This window comes from Vidua chalybeata, chromosome 14 (genome assembly GCF_026979565.1).
Source record: "Vidua chalybeata isolate OUT-0048 chromosome 14, bVidCha1 merged haplotype, whole genome shotgun sequence".
In the NCBI taxonomy this organism is placed as follows: domain Eukaryota; kingdom Metazoa; phylum Chordata; class Aves; order Passeriformes; family Viduidae; genus Vidua; species Vidua chalybeata.
The window spans coordinates 17,568,450-17,584,888 of NC_071543.1; the positions used below are offsets into that span (position 1 = coordinate 17,568,450).

General features: G+C 42.3%; 1 protein-coding gene across 1 annotated transcript in view; it reads left to right on the top strand.

Moving 5' to 3' along the window:
* The window catches only part of PCDH11X (protocadherin 11 X-linked), a 384,263-nt gene that overhangs the window by 261,229 nt on the left and 106,595 nt on the right, over positions 1-16,439 (top strand). The window contains exon 5 of the mRNA XM_053955887.1: positions 2,564-2,762. Within this exon, the coding sequence (XP_053811862.1) occupies positions 2,564-2,762 (199 nt within the window). The remainder of the gene's footprint in view (positions 1-2,563; positions 2,763-16,439) is intronic.

The window sequence follows — 16,439 nt, forward strand, 5'->3', positions numbered from 1 at the left end:
GGAGGTGGATTTTTTTCATACTGTGAATACCAAACTCATTTCAGATGAAAGAAACAGCACATTCCCTTTCCCCATGTTTTAGCTGTACATCTGTGCAGGCTGGGTGCAGTTTTGAATGCAGGGAGTGAATGAGAAACATTGCAGGAATGATTTTCACTGGATCAACTCGACAAAACTTCACTTATTTGGGCTTTGAGGAGAGAATTGATTGGCACTGCTGGTGTGGATAGGGCTCTGAGAGGCAGCTGGAGTGGAGTGGAAGAGGACACATCGGTAATTTCTGTTGAGCCATCTGGGTTTTTGGGCTGTGCAGAGGCACTCCATGCATTTTCACCCAGCTGTGGTGGGAAAAGGCAGCAGGAGGAGCAGGAGCACTGTCCCAGCCAGGCCTGCAGAGAGCCCTGGGGCAGCTGCAGGCAGCCAGCTGTGGTGTTCAATGAACAATTCTTCTGGTGACCCCAAAAGTACAATGGGGGCATTTGGGGGTGTTAGCTGTGACCCTTTCCCCACCTGAACCTTTTCCCAGTGGGCTGTCAGGCTGTCCCAGCAGTCACAGAGGGGTTGTCCTCTCCCATTTCCATCCCATGAATTGGGAGCTATTCTCTGTTCAGCTCTTCAGAGCTGTAATATCTTGGCTTGATCTGTTCCAATATTGCTCAAAGATCTGCCAAATGAGGGAGAGCCTAAAATCTGCAAATTTGATAAACAGGAAAGCAGGACTGGAAGGCAACGGATGAAATCATCTGGAAAAAGAGAATGGCAGGAACAATGAATGCAAAGTGCCACTCTTAGGCTGCAGCAATCGATGGCAATAACCAAAAAGGGAACAAGGAGGAGATCAATAAAGAGGACCTGGGCATTATGATGGTTGGCAAGGACACAAATGTGTTGTGCTGCCATGGCAAAGGAGCCTGTAGGAGCTGTGAAACGATCCTGCTGAGTGCTGTCAGGACCTTGGCTGGAGCTGGGTGCAGGGTTTTGGGCAAAGCTCCTGCATAGGGGGAGCAGCCAGAGAGAGCAGGAGCACCCGACAGATTGAAATAATAAGGTCTGTTTATTCCGAAGCAGAATAAAGTGCCAAATGCCAGAAAGATGAGTGGGAATAAGCAGACCATGATGGATGGGACTGAAGAAGTGATTTATTTTGTAACAAGAAAGAGGCAGGTTCAACATTAGGAGAGAAGCTCTCCATTAGCAGTGGTGAGGCACTAAAACAGGTTTTCTGGGAAAGCCCTGAGTGTCTTCCTGGTAGCTGTTAGGAAGTGCTGTCACTCTCATCTGTCAGGGATTGCACAGGTGAGGTTGGTGCTGCCGTGTTCTTGGCTGCACACGCTGCAGAGCAGCTGTCTGTGGGCATGTGTAATAATGTCACTGTGGCAAAAAGAGACTTGCCAAAGTGGAGGAGCTGAAAACTCAATGTAATTAGCAAAAACTCAATGTAATTGAATGTTTTCAACACCGCCACCCTATAGGAACCAAATATCTAGGGACCCCTGACAACATCTGCTCTGTTATATACACTACATACTTTTTTTGCATAATTGCATCAAAAGTTTGGTCTTCAATTTTGCTAATCCCAGCAGTTCTGCATCCAGAAAATTTTGCATTGCCTTTCAAATGGAATTTTGAGTAACAACAACCTAAGAATACTTGAAGCAGTTTGTTTTTGGTTATTTTTTTGAATCTTCCCGTTTCAGGTTTCCAAACCATGTATATCAGACACATCAAAATGAGCAGGAGAGCTGCTTATTTTTTTGTTCATATTTTCTTTTAATACTGGCAGAGATTTTCATTTCAGTTATTCAGTTCCTAAATCATGCAGGGTCACTTAGGTAATGAAAACTCTGTCCTGTGCCTGATTCTTTGTTTCATGTGGCCCTTCCTTCCACGTCTGGGCTGAGATGCTTTCCATCCTCAGTTCCCTGGTTCCCAGCTTCCAGCCTTTTATAGTTAAGGTACAGGTCTGTGGTGTAATGAAAATCAAAGGAGTTGTAATGAAATGTCTGAAGAAGAGCAGGGGAATCTACTTTTCATTCATTAGCTTAACGCCTGTGCAAAATCTATTAAAATTGCTTTCAGTACATAAGACTTGTTGTTGTTTGTTCTTTCTCTGCCTCAGAAGAATCCAACGGCATTATAAATGTGTTGTATTTTTTTAGGCCCAAAAGTGTTGAACAGGTTTTAATGGGAAAGAAAATGTTTTTTGAGAACTAGAAAACTCAGCAGTGAAATAAATTGAGCCTCAAAAAGTGATTGAAATCTCCAAGTCAATATTCAAAAGGTATCCAAAGACTTGTGAAGTCTGACAGAATCTCTTTAGTTTGAGGCATCTTTCATTTTGCATCAGGGCTTACATTAAAAAAAAAAAAAAAAAAACCAGCAGCAAGCAGTGCTGTCAGGTGCAGCGTGTTTGAAAGCAGCTCATGAAAGCCTGAAATTGTGCACAACTCCGGGTAGCGCGTCCTCAGCCGATAACCAAAATAATACATTTCCTAAATTGGCTGCATTGAGCAATTACCGATTCCGTGGTGGAAACCGTTGTCATTCTGTTCCTTCCTTGTAGCCCCAGCGCCGCGTCACCTTCCACCTGCCAGATGGCTCCCAGGAAAGCTGCAGTGACAGCGGGCTCGGAGACCACGAGCCCACGAGCGGGGCCAGCACGTCCCACCCGCTGCCCCTGGGCTTCCCCCAGGACGAGTTCTACGAGCAGGCGTCCCCCAACAGCCGCACGGAGGGAGACGGCAACTCCGACCCCGAGTCCAGTAAGTGCAGAGCTCTGCTCATCTCACCCATCCACTCATTGCAATCAATCTATCAAACAATCAATCAATCAATCAGTCACGGGCCTTTTTGTTCCTCCGGGTATTATAAAAAGCGAGCGTTGGTTTTCGCGCGGCTGAAGAAGCGTTCTGTTTCTAAAAGTGGGAGGTTGGGCGGTTGGGAGTAAAACACTTGGAGCTGTTAAGGGTTTATGGATGAGCTGGTGTTTTTATGGACCTGGTGTGCTGTGCACAGAGGAGCTTTGTGAGGAGGTTAACGCTGCTGCCCTAATGGTCATAAATACTGTGCTGAGGGAATTCACATTTTTTAATGTTTCTCTCTCCGACTCTACTGTGCACTGTAGTTTAGCAGGGAACTCGTGGGTGATGAGCAGCTCTGTGAAAAGACTGCAGTTTCCAGAAATAAGGGTTTCTTGATTTGCCCTTTAAAAGCAGCAATGGCACGTAGTAATAATCTCAGAAGAGTTTGTCGTCTTCTGCCATTGCCACTGCCTTCTTGTGATGTCAGAAACAGGGAGGAAAAATCAACAGGAGCGGGAGCTGTGGGCACTGGCTCTGCTGTCTGTGCTGTGCTGTGGTGTGATAGCCAGTTGGAGACTCCACTGAACTTTAGTCAGCTGTTAATTGTCCAGAGGCTCCTTATCTGGATTAAACTGAACCGTGCCATTGATAAAGAGACACCTGAATGTCTCTAGGCCTCTAAGGCCTTGTTAGCGGCTTAATAAGTGATTTGAAAATACATCTGTTCTGGGCAAAACTTGGCCCAAAAGGTGGATTTCAGCTGCTTTAGTGTATCAGGAGGAATGAATTAGTGAGTGCTGTGCACTTGAAATAGCTGTAGCAGGTAGTTACATTCTGCAGTGGCAAATCCAGCATCCAGCAGAGAGCATTCCCTCCCATTCCGGGCTGGCTGTGCCACATTCAGCCTGGCTCTTGGAAATCACCTCTGCCTCTGCCTTTGCTGCCCAGGACTGGAGCCTCAGGGGCTTTTTGCACATGTGAGGTGTGTCTTCTTTTGCTTTAATTTGTAAACTATTACCTAAGTTTAACTTTAAAATTTGTGGTGATATGTTTACACATAATACACATAAGGTGATATGTTTACTTAAATAATGCCAGAATATTATGTTTTCCAAATTGATAGACAGCTGACAAGAACCATCAGAGGTTTTTGATTTTGTGTTTGAAACAATCACCATTTGCTTTTGTGTTTATGCATTTGAGGCCGTAATATACCCTTAACAATATTCTAGGCAGTCAAACTGGGTTCTTCACATAGTTAAGCTCTAAAGGGCCACAAATACAACCCCAAAGGAAGAAAATACCAACTTATATATTATTTGTTGCTTTTGCTTTGCATACTTGTGGTCTGAACTTTCTTTCCAGCTCTTTCTTGTTGCTTGTAACTGATATTTATACTTCACTGGAGTGAGAATGATGTACATGAAATCAGCATCCAGGGCCTTTCCTGCAGAGAGCATGGCACAGGAGCTGGTGCAGAGGAGTTCTCAGAACAGGCATGTGCATCCTGTCCTGCCATTTGCAAAGAGGCTCAGGTTTGGGATTTGCCCATGCTTTTTGTGCCCAGGCTTTTTCATTTCAGAATAAATATGCACCATGACTCTTGTAGAATGTGGCTCTAAAAGTAACTCAGCTCTGACATCTGAATGTCACTGATATACATCCCTGTGAGCAGGCTAAGCAGGCATCAGATGTCTTTCCAAGAGTGAGGCTGAAGAAAGTTTAATCACCTGTCTAATTACCTGACAGTTCAGTTTTAAACTTGAAGTCACAGTTTAATTAGAGTTTATTTTATGTGAAGATTTCTCTTCCTTTCCAACTTGTATCTTATTGAAACAGTTTAATTGAAGTAGCACGAAGGCTACAGCAGGGAAATCTTATTTTGTGGCCCTTTTTAGTGTTCTATGCTTATATTAATGGCAGCATCTAGTGGCAGGAACAAAAAAGCAGATTTAGGTAGATGTTGTGTGCTCTCCCACATCTGAATGAAAAAGGGGAAGACCCACAGCATATTTGTGTCCAGTGTGCTGCTGCAAAGTGACTTGGTACAGATGACAGCAACCCAAAATATCTGATGAGCCTGAGGTTCATGTGGTTCACTTCTGCATGCAGGACACATTTAGCCAACACTAAAACAGTAAAAATAGCTCTGAATTGATGGTTTCCTCTACAATCTTCTGCTGGATTTTTGGTTGGTGTTTTTTCTTTATTCCAGTTTGGAGTGACTTGATGAATTCAAAGCATTTCTTGTCTTCCTTCACGGATTAAAATGTTGTTAATGTGAAAAGAGACAGGAAAATCCAGTCAGATAATCTGAGTTCATACAGCAGAACAAGCATGGCCTCCATTCCCTCCCAACATTTTTAATATCTGACCTGTCTTAATCTGAAACATTGTCTGATTTGTCACCTGGTGGGGATTTAGTTCAGCTTTGCCTCCCAAGGAGAGAGATTTGGGGTGAAATGATGTCAGGAATGTCCAGAACCAACCAAGTGCCCTATGAAAGCTGGTGACAGCTGTGCCATCACTCATGGCCATGGTCAAAAGTGTTTTCTTCTTCTTGCTTTTCCTGACTACAGTCCTTTGGTGTTATTTGTTTCTCTAATACTGGAAATTGTTGCATTTTGGAAGCTTTCCATTTACTAGCAATAGCTAAGTGTTTATTGCAAAACAGTGAAAAAGATGAGCCTAACAAAATAAAATAAAGAAAAAAGAACCAAAAAAACAACCCTGAGAAATATTTGTGAGAGGAAGCTTTACAAATTCACATCTGATACAGGACTGAAGCAAGGAGGGGAAAAAAATAACTGTAAGGTTATAGTGGTTAGAAAACTGTGAGAAATTTATATGTAAACCTTTAAAATTAATTGACTGTGCTAATTAAAATTAGAAATAGCCTATTTAAAATGATTTGTCTTCTCTTACTTTAGTTCCCTCCTTAGAAAAACATGAAGTTCAGTGTGGTAGATGCATCATAAGGAAGAGATGCCAATATACTGTCACACTAAGTAAACAGCAATATAAAAAAGTATGTGGGTCTGTAGGGAACCTTATCCTTAAGTAACAGCACTCTTGGACATGGTATTCAGATATTTTCTCTTCAGAAGCTGCTCAAATAAGGATGCTCCAATAACTCCCTATGCTAAGGATTTTAACCAAACCATCCTTTTCTGCCCTCTTTTTCCCCTCTGTTTAAATACAAAACGCACTTCAAGCACAGACAAAGACCAACAAATTCTCTGTGTCTGGACTTCCCTGGCAAATTCTGTCCCAGTGGTGCCCTCTCAGTGGCTGTGAGCAGTGATGTTGATTAAAGGGATTGAAAGGTACATGTAAACATCAGTTCTGTTGGGTTATTTAATACATGTGTAAGATATTAATGACAAATTTTCATGCTTCATCTGTTTTTATAGCCTTATCGAATCTGTTTTCTTTCCTCTAGACAATAAAATTATTTTACTTTTGTTTGGAGGAATAATAGAATATGACTAGTTCAGCCAAGGAATTGGGCAGAGCAAGAGGAATGATTGCAGCTTGGGGACAGGGAGTGTGGAGGGGAAGCCAGAAAACCTGAAAGTAATCTGCAATTAAATAATAGCAATCATTTTGTATGAAGAAAATGGAAATATAAACAAAGCTAGCTGAAAATTAAAGTTAATGAGGCAAATCACACTGAGATTTCAGGGTTTCAAACAGGAGGAAACTGGTGTATTAAGGAGAGGGGGTCTCCATGAAGAATATTTAACATGAATTAGTGACTAATAAGCCAAGAAAGTTGCATTGAAAAGCAGCAAGTGTAGAGCTAAAGGGGAATCAGTAGACACCATAAGTTTGTGTCCATGCCAAGCTGGTGTTGCCAGAGGTGTCTGGCTGCTTATTTTTGTCTCCCAGTCATACCTTTACACTGTTGTAGAGCTGTCTGGGTGGATTGGATTGAAGAATTCCTGTGGTTGAACCCCTGGGGACGGGGAAAGGTAAATTCTAAATCCATGGATTCCCCAGTTCCATTTGTTCCACGAGGCACAACTTGTGGACAGCACATGGGTAAATGAGCAGCTGGGACAAAGCTCTGCTGGCTTTAAGTGATCATCAGAGTGCAGAGAATCAGTCCTAGGAAGAATTAAGACTGCAATCTGTGGTGTTTAACCACATAAGAGGGAGGTTTGCAGCAAGCAAGACATCTGTTCATGATTAAAGACATATTTCTTCCTCAAAATTAAAAGAACACTTTCACCTTGACTTAATTTTTGATAAGGATGATTTTGACGAGCACAAAGGCAGGCTGGTGAAGAATGATGATAATGGCACTAAAAGTCAGAGCAGGTTCAGTGCATTCATGTGGAGGAGAGGAGATAATCTTCCTCCCAGGATATCAAAACCAATAGTGTTTTTCCTTATTTTTCTGTAATTCTGACACACAAAGTGTCAAGAAAAAAATAAATCTCTGGTCAAGCTCCACTACTGGAAAGCATTTACAAAGAAGAAACTGAGATATATATATGACTGTAATGCAAGAAACAGTATCATGGGTTTCCCAAGAGTAGGATGAGATTAGCTCCATTATCTCACCTCCATGATATGTATTTTCAGCATTGGGGAATACATGTACAGTTAATCTATATATATATTTAAGGACTAATAACTGTTATTATGACATTAGGGTGGAGCATTAGTAATTAAGAAAGAAAAGACGTAGAATAATATAAGAATGGAAAAGTCTCCATAATTATCTTCATTAAGGAGTTTGGCATTAAAAAGCAGGAACATGTCAATGAAATATTCTAGTAGCTCAAAGCCAAGCATCACTGACAATAGAGGAGGAGGTGTGCATGACACGAGAATTGGATTTTGCTAAGGATTTGAAGTAATAGCAGTGGGATGAAATCTAATAGTTGAGAGTCATTCTCATAGGAGCTGCTGTATGTAACTAGTATATAAATCACCAGCTGAAAATGACATAGAGAAAAAAAACAACTGAGTATTACAAAGATAAACTATAAATCACCAATACCTAATGTGACTGTGAAAAAAATCCTGGGTTACTCCTAGCAGAGGGAAAAAAAGAAGAAAAGAAAAAACCCCAGGGGATTGCTGACACCATAACAGGCCTGTTTTGAATAGGGTTGGCTTCCCACATTAAAGAAAGGTGAATTTGCATGAGAAACAGGCATAAAGAAATATTATTAATAACAGAGGAATAAGATGCTCATATACAGGGAAAGGAATTAATATTGGCTCGTTCAAACTGCCAGGTAAAGGCTGGCTGGGGCCTGGGGCTGCTCTCACTCCACAGCACAGAGTGGAAGAGAAAACACAGCACTGGGCTGGTTCACAGGGAATGGGCTGGTGCTGCCTTCAAACCAGCCAAGGCTGGAAGTCTGGGGGCTGCAGATGAGACCAGTGAGGAAGTACAGAAGCAGGGCATGAGAATTCAACCTGGCTGTAAAAATGAGCTCGATGCATTTGTGAGAGAGAAGGCAAATTAATTCTCTGCGCGTGAGAGCAGCGAATCCAGCGTGGCACGCAAGAGGTGACTCTTCAAGGCTGGGAATGTGAAATCCAGGGCTGAACGTGTTTGCTGAGCCTCAGTTGTGCTCTGGGCTCCAGCTCCAGCCCCAGCTGGACACGGGGCTGGTCACCAGCAGGCCAGGAGCGTGGCCGTGCCAGCACAGGCCACGGGTGCGACAGGAGCTGGCCCCGCTGGCCCCAGCCCTGCCAGCAGCTCAGGGACAGCCTGGGGGCTCCTGTAACTCTGCCTGCTGGAGAAGAAAGGGTCAGCACAGAGCTGCAGACAGGGAGCTCATTCTCCCTGGGAAAAATGCCTGCATTTTCTGCCATGCTGACTTGTCTGATAATCAGAAACTCTGCGGTTGCTGAAATATACTCTTTAAACATCATCAATAAGATGCTCTGGCAGCTGGATTTCAGACATCATGCTGGGGCATAAGAAAAAGTAAATCTACAAAGTCTTAAGTTTCTTGTTCCCTGTCCAAAAACTGGACTGTCGGCACATATTTTTTTTTTTTTTTTAACTATGCTTTCATTTTTTTTCCTTCCCATCTTCTGTACTTTTTATTTCCACAGAAAGGTCGAAATGTAAGAGCAATATTTTAGTTTGGTTGTTGCTGAGTTATAAACACACTTAGGCTTAGCTTGAATAAAATAGAAAGAAGCTGTCATTAGTTAAAGACAAGAAATCTCAGGCTAAAATACATCCCAGTCTCCCACATCTGCCCATTGGGCCCTTTAACTTCTGCTGTCCTGGGCTTTTCTAACCCCATGGCTGAACACTAATAATTAAGTTGGAAAGTGCTGAGGTAATTAATCTTTCTGAGGCAATAGAGTTTGATTGATCTTCTACCTTTAATCAAATTAGCTTGCACGTAGGTGGGAGAATGTAATGGCTCTGTAGCACTCTGTGAAGTGGCAGCCCGAGTGGTGACCTGGCTGCTCCATGAGCACCATGAGCACCAAGAGCACCATGAATCTCTGGAGGTCTGGGAGCCTCCAGAGCCATCTCTGAGGGGCTGTGGGCTTCAGAGCATGGGGGATCTGGCAGAGATGCCCACCAGGATGTGCTCTCCACTCCTGTTTTCAGGTGTGTCTCCCCTAGGGGTGCAGTTCCTGTCTGCGTGGCACGGAATGCCACGGAAGGCGTCAAGCTGTGTGGATTTTCCAGATGTTTCAGCTCTTTGTTTCTAAAATTGTTTCTAAAAACAATTTTAGTTATAAGAGTAAATAATAGTTGTAGTTTATGAGGTTTTTTTTTTTTTTTTTTTGGTAAAAATAATTTTAATTATAGAGTTATAAAAATAATTTCAGTTCTGGAGAGTGAAGCAAGCCAACAGAAACTCCTATAAAACAAAGCATGATGGTGTTCTGGATTTGTTCCTGACTGGAGAGGGGGTAAAAGGGCAGACTGGAGAGGTCAATTTGCAATGATACAGATGAGTGGCTTTTGCAAGCAGATTTTCACTTGTACCTGAGAGGATACAGATTGCATATTCAGAGATAATTCCATGATTTGGTAATTTGATCCCTTGGTGCCTGACTTAAGAGTTATTAAAGCAGCTGACACAAAGAGGGGAAGATGGACAAAGCAAATTAAATTAAAATTGCAAAAGCAAAAAGATTGTGCCACTCGGCCTCTCAGTCAAACACGGCACTATAAACACAGACACTGAATTTAAAAAATTTATACTTTCTGTGTATAAGGAGAACTCTTTATAAATTCTTTTTAAAATAAATTTTAGATATTTTCTTGCTGATATCAGAATATAAAAACCTTGATCTACCTTTTCTACGAAAAGGAAGATAAAAGCAAGTTTTCTGAGATGCACCATATTCTTTCATGCAAAATCAATGGAGATTGATGAGGAAAATCAATGGGGATAATATGCTGGAGTTTCTAGACTGCATAGTGGGATGAAGTAACTCAGGCAATGCTAACATATTTGTGAATGCAACTTAATGTAATTCTTGACTGGGGTTTATAATAGAAGTTACTCTTTCTAAAGTGATTATAAAGAATAGCTCCACCTTACAGCTGAGAAATCAGTCACTTCTCATGGAATAATAAGGCTTTAAAACATTTGTTTTGGTGGGGGTATTTTTAATACTAAATGAGATCTGACATCTATAAACAGTGATTTAGTGGCAGATGTTCTGTGATATATATTTATGCTATCACTTAAGCTGACATGTTAATGGATAATCCTGTTCTCTTTATGAAAGTTTTAAAATAAATTGCTATGGTGAGCAGGCTGGTGGGCCAGAGGAGGAGAGGGAACAAATTCCTTCCCTCCAGTTTTCCAAACTCCTTTCAGCTCTGACTGTCTACTCTCTACTTTGTCTCAAACTTTCTCTTCTTTCTTCTTCTAAGAGCAGAAAAACAGATGATGCAATTTCTCTTTTTTTACCAAATCAAGCTAATCAGTCTCTGCAAGAGGAGCTTTTAGCAATATCAAATATTAAGATTTTTTTAGCATTGAGTTCCTGTTTTAAAAACAGAAATATGGCGGGGGGGGGGGAATTGTCTCTTTTATATAATTTAAGCCATGTGAAAAATTTCGTGATTAAAATTTGATTTGAAGCATCATAATTTATTACTTGATTTCCACTGTGATTAATGAAAAATATATCACGAAATATATTTAAAGACTGTCTGCAGCTACCAGTCTGTCTTAGAAATTAAATAGAAAAATTGTATTTGTTGAACAAAGCAGATTCCCAACTGATGGTGCATTTCAAGTCACAGCATTTGCTGACTCAAAGCTGATCAACTCAATAAGTCCAGTCATTGCTGTTCTTTGTGTAGAGATGTGGTCATTCTTTAATTTGATGCTTTCCTTCTAACTGGACTTTTGGTAGGGAAATAGGACTGATCCAGTCTTGAAGCATACATTAGGAACAACTAGAATTGTTCCAAAAAGTCATTTGTACCCACATATTCCTGAATAGGGGGGATATTTTTACATTTACTCTTCAGATAACTTTTATCCATCTGGAAAAGCAGCATATTGTTAATTAACTGCTGATTCTGCCTTCTTTTGAGGTTGTATGATTGGCATTGGGATCTTTTTATTTTCTGGTTATTGTCCAAACCTTGACTTTGCCCCAACCCCTTGTGCAGGCTCCTCATCAGGGGAACACGGGGCTGGTGTCCCTGTGCCTGCTGCTGGCCCAGCCACTGGCACTTTTCTGGAACCCTACTGGTCACTGATGTGATGTATTAATTCTGAAAAATAAAATATATTTGTCTGGGTTGATCATGAAGAGACCTGGGCAAAATATTTATGATTATACTTTTGGATTTATGCTACACCAGAGGTTGAGATCCTCACCTTTGTGTTCAATACCCATAAATAATGTTGTTGCTTCCTAGTTAGTGGCAGGATTTTGCAGGGCTTTTGCTTTATTCCTAGTGCTGTGTGATTCAGTAGTGCTCTGATTAATTCAAGTGACATTCTAATTGTTGTTAAATGTCTGCAGAGTTAACTCTGCGTGTTGCTGAAGTCAGCAGCTCCAGAAGCTCCAGTCTCATGTATCCATTTCAAAATTCTCAGCCTGGCCTCGTGCTGCCTCGGTTGTTTGTACACATCCATTTCCATGTTTCAGTTGGAATTAGATGGTAAAATCCCTGGATTACAGAGAGAATTTTGCTCTGTGTTTGTGAGCTCTGAGTACATTGTGGCTGTTACGCTGATTTTCTGCTCCCAGTGCAATTGCAGTAAAACCATCACAAATAACTTGTGGAATAGAAGGGGAGCAGATCTGTACCACAAACATATGCTCTGCTAGCAGTGCTTCTACGTGCAAATCAGGCCTTGTTTTCATTTCACCTGTACAAACCAGTTAGCTCAGGGATTTCTGATTGCCCAAGGTCCACTCCACTGCTGATGCTGCTGTGAATGGGGTGGGCAGACAGGAGCTGTGAGTGGCTGAGGGGAGGAGCTGGCGCTGCTGGGCAGTGCTCTGGTGGGTCAGCACCACCCTGGGGAAATTCAGGGTGACTTTGCTGCCAGATCAGCTGGGACAGGTGTCGCCCTGGTTATCAAGAGTTTTCTAAAGCCTTCTGAGTTTACATTCTTGTAGAGAACTTTCTCACACAACTTTCTGTAAATAACCTATTGTTTTGCATTCTTTCATAGAGGCGGAGAAATTTGATGTACAGGTAGTTTGTCCAGTGTCGTTGGAGAGGTGGCACGTTCACCCTCCAATCCACTGGCACCTTTTGAGAACTATAAAAGATTGGAGTCAGAGAAAATAAATTAGTCTCTTCATTGTGACCAAGGCTGTGGTGCGTCGTTTTTGCTTGTGTCATCTGGTGACAGACAGGGAGGCTCCTATGGTCACAAGTTTGTTTAACCATCTGTATAAGGTGCCTGGCAAATGCTCCCCTGCATCTGTGAGGACAGCAACACCAACCTGGGGGCTGTGGTTTGCAAATTCTTTTGTGTCACTTCAGCCATGGAGAACAGCACCGGTGCATCTCGAATAGCTTGGCTAGGACGGGATAACAGGGTGGGAGAGGGAGGTGGAGCAGGACTTCACAGCAGCCTCAGCTTTTCCTGCTCCGTGCTTTGGAATCATCTCTGCTCCTGCCATGCCTTGCTGCCAAACAGCTCTGTTGTGATCCCTGTCCTTGCAGTGCCTAAAGCTCTGCCTAAAGCCTTGGGGCATCAAATTGAAGTTCTGTCCTTGTAATAATAGTAACAATAATAAAATAATAGTAGGAAGCAGCAATTGATCCATCCAAAATGCTATTTCCAGGTAAAGGGCATGGCTGTATGGTCTGCTGGACTTCAGTTCCTCCAATTCAAAATAACCCTGTGTGTGTGAAGCACCAGCATGAACAACCAAGCTATTCCAATAGTTGTTCTTTTATCTGACTGATGTTCCAAACCCAGTGTCCCAGAAGATGTGTCCTCTATAGGGTGAGATATTATTATAAAGTCTGGCCCTCATCTACTACTTTAAAAGAAAGCAAACCTTTTTCTACCAAGAAAGGCTTTATTCATGTCACACACTAATCACACACCAAAGAACTATTTAGAAATAGAAAGACAACCTTTGCCTCTCCTCCTTAGTTGTAGTACATATAAAGAAAAACAGTGGCAATAAAAGGAAATAGGAGTAGTGAGAGAAAGCACTTTGAAAACTATAAAGGCAAAAATTATTTTTATCTCATTAGACCCGATATTAAAGCTTTTCTTTATACACATTCTCATTTTTTTTTTACTGAGGGTCAAATATCACCGATTACAGATTCTACTAGGGCCAACCTCTCATCCTTCTGTCTCTAAAATTAGCTCCTTATTTCTCTTTTTTGTGAAGATCACAGGAATCTTTCTCCATCAGCCCCCTGATTGCCCTAACCTGGAATGTATTCACAGTATTGTGCAAAAAGGGTCCATCTGTAAATGAAGCAGGTCCTTTACCTTGTGTTGCTCTGTCCTGTGGATGGAATAGTATTTGCTGTGTCTGTATGTAGGGTCATATGAGAATTAGGAGTTTAGATTATTACATCATGATTTGCATGTTTAAAGCATATAAACAGTTAAATCATCTGCTTGGATATTGAATTATCCAGTTTTCCATTAAAGAATTCATAATTAAAAGACATTAACTATTGGAAAAAGGATGAGGTGCTTCCTCCTACATTTTATTTGATTTTATTTTTTTATTTCGCATTTGCGAAGCTATAGAAATATTTTAAAAGTGCAATACTGTGAATTACTCTGGAGCTAGACAAAGAGAATACTTTCTTGTTTGCTTTCCTCCCCCTGAAATCATCTGATTTCTGATACATTTGGGGCTATTTCTGTGGAAGGAGTTCGGTGGAAGGAGTTCATGTGCATCATTGCACAACTCCTGGCTCTTAATTTGTGTCAGACAGCAGCAGATTGCCACATCCTCATCCCAGCTTCAGAGAAGTTGTTGTCCCTGTCACCCAGCAGCAGAAAGCAGCGAGGGAAGGCGCGTGGGGCTGATCACAGCAGGGCTTCAGCACCAACACTGACCTGCTCAATGTCCCCAGTGAGAGCCCTCGGTGGAGCTGGAGCTGTGTCTCTAACAAGAGCCTGACTCGCTGTGTCTTGCTGCAGGGGAGGGTTTGTGTCTCCGAGCTGAGCAAGGGCCATGGGGAGAGGCTCTGAGGAGCCTTTCCGTGTTTGAGCGTTTGTCTCCAGCACAGCCCGCGCTGCGCCGGGTGCTCTGCAATCACAGCTCCTCACCCACTGCCCTCCACAGCACAGCAGCTTCCACTGCAGGGCTGGAGCTGCCACGATGTCCACATCGTCATAATCCACTGAAATGACTGGAAAGTTAAAGCCTGCCAATGCAGCCACAAAGTCCAAGAGAGTTAAGACATCTCGGAGCACGGAAAAGAAAGAAATGCCCTGCGCTTATTCTAGTGCCTGTGTTAGGAATGAATCATGATAAGGATTACAAAACTTAAGATATAATAATTTAGCCACTTAAGATGTCCTAATAAAAAGCTCTTTCATAATTCTTTCATTAGGCTTTTTATAATGCTGAATTTTAGGATTTGTTTTCCCTTTGGAATACAAATACAAAAAAAACCACAGTTCTGCTTCATGCATTCATCTCTAACCTCTGCTATCAACTTTGTGTCTCCAATCTAAAGAGTTCAGGAGAAATCATAATACAAGGAAGCAGATGTTTTCTCTTTTGTATAACACCTATTCTTGCTGAATGGGGATAAAATGTGGTAAATGTGGGGGGCATTAATATTTCTTGTTAAAACGTGCTTTGCAGGCTGAAGAACCTCATATACATAATGATAATCAAATGTCAGCAAGTAAAAATAGGGATTTGTTAAAAAACAGCTGTGCTGCACAACTCTTTGACAGGAATAGAGGAACTCTTTATCCAGTAAAATTCACTGAATTTATTTAGAAGAAACTGTAGCTGCTAATTTTCATCAAGACAGAAGGTTAACAAGCCTGAAATGAAGGGGCTGGTTCAGCCTCGTTTCATGACCATGGAAAATGAAATTTTTAACTCTGACAGAGCTCTCACTTCCCTCACAGCAGATTTCTCTGTGGTGCCATGCTGTAGTTTCAGTGCATTGTTTAAAGCACCATCATCCTCGTGTTCCCTGAGGATGTTTCAGGGACACTCAGCAACACTGCTGTTTAATGCTCTTGCTGCCAGGTGTTTGTAGGTGTTTGTAGGTGATTCTGGGTGTTTGTAGGTGCTTTTAGGTGATTCTGGGTGTTTGTAGGGTTTTTTTAGGTGATTGTGGGTGTTTGTAGGTGTTTGTAGGCATTTTTTAGGTGATTGTGGGTGTTTGTAGGTGTTTTTAGGTGTTTTTAGGTGATTCTGGGTGTTTGTAGGTGTTTTTAGGTGTTTCTAGGTGATTGTGGGTGTTTGTAGGTGTTTTTAGGCGATTGTGGGTGTTTGTAAGTGTTTCTAGGTGATTGTGGGTGTTTGTAGGTGTTTTTTAGGTGACTGTGGGTGTTTGTAGGTGTTTTTAGGTGATTGTGGGTGTTTGTAGGTGTTTCTAGGTGATTGTGGGTGTTTTGCAGGTGTTTTTCCCAGGGGAGGTGCCAGGGTGAGATCCTGTGTCCTGGGCAGGAGACATTTTCTTCTTTTCCGTGCTCCGAGATATCTTAACTCTCTTGGACTTTGTGGCTGCATTGGCAGGCTTTAACTTTCCAGTCATTTCAGTGGATTATGACGATGTGGACATCGTGGCAGCTCCAGCCCTGCAGTGGAAGCTGCTGTGCTGTGGAGGGCAGTGGGTGAGGAGCTGCGATTGCAGAGCACCCGGCGCAGCGCGGGCTGTGCTGGAGACAAACGCTCAAACACGGAAAGGCTCCTCAGAGCCTCTCCCCATGGCCCTTGCTCAGCTCGGAGACACAAACCCTCCCTTGCAGCAAGTGCCTGTGATTGTCACTGCCCTGAGGTGCCCCCTGCATCCCTGAATGAGCATCTCTCCAGGAAATTTGGCAGGGACAGACTGGATGTCAGGAAAGATCCCGGCTTCTTAGCCAAAGGATCAGCAGCTGTGTCACAGCTCATCCACTCTGTGAGCTCAGGAACCAGCCCTGCACAGCTGGAATGCAGGAGATCTTCTCAATTGCAACCTGGATGAGGCTCTGGAATGCATGG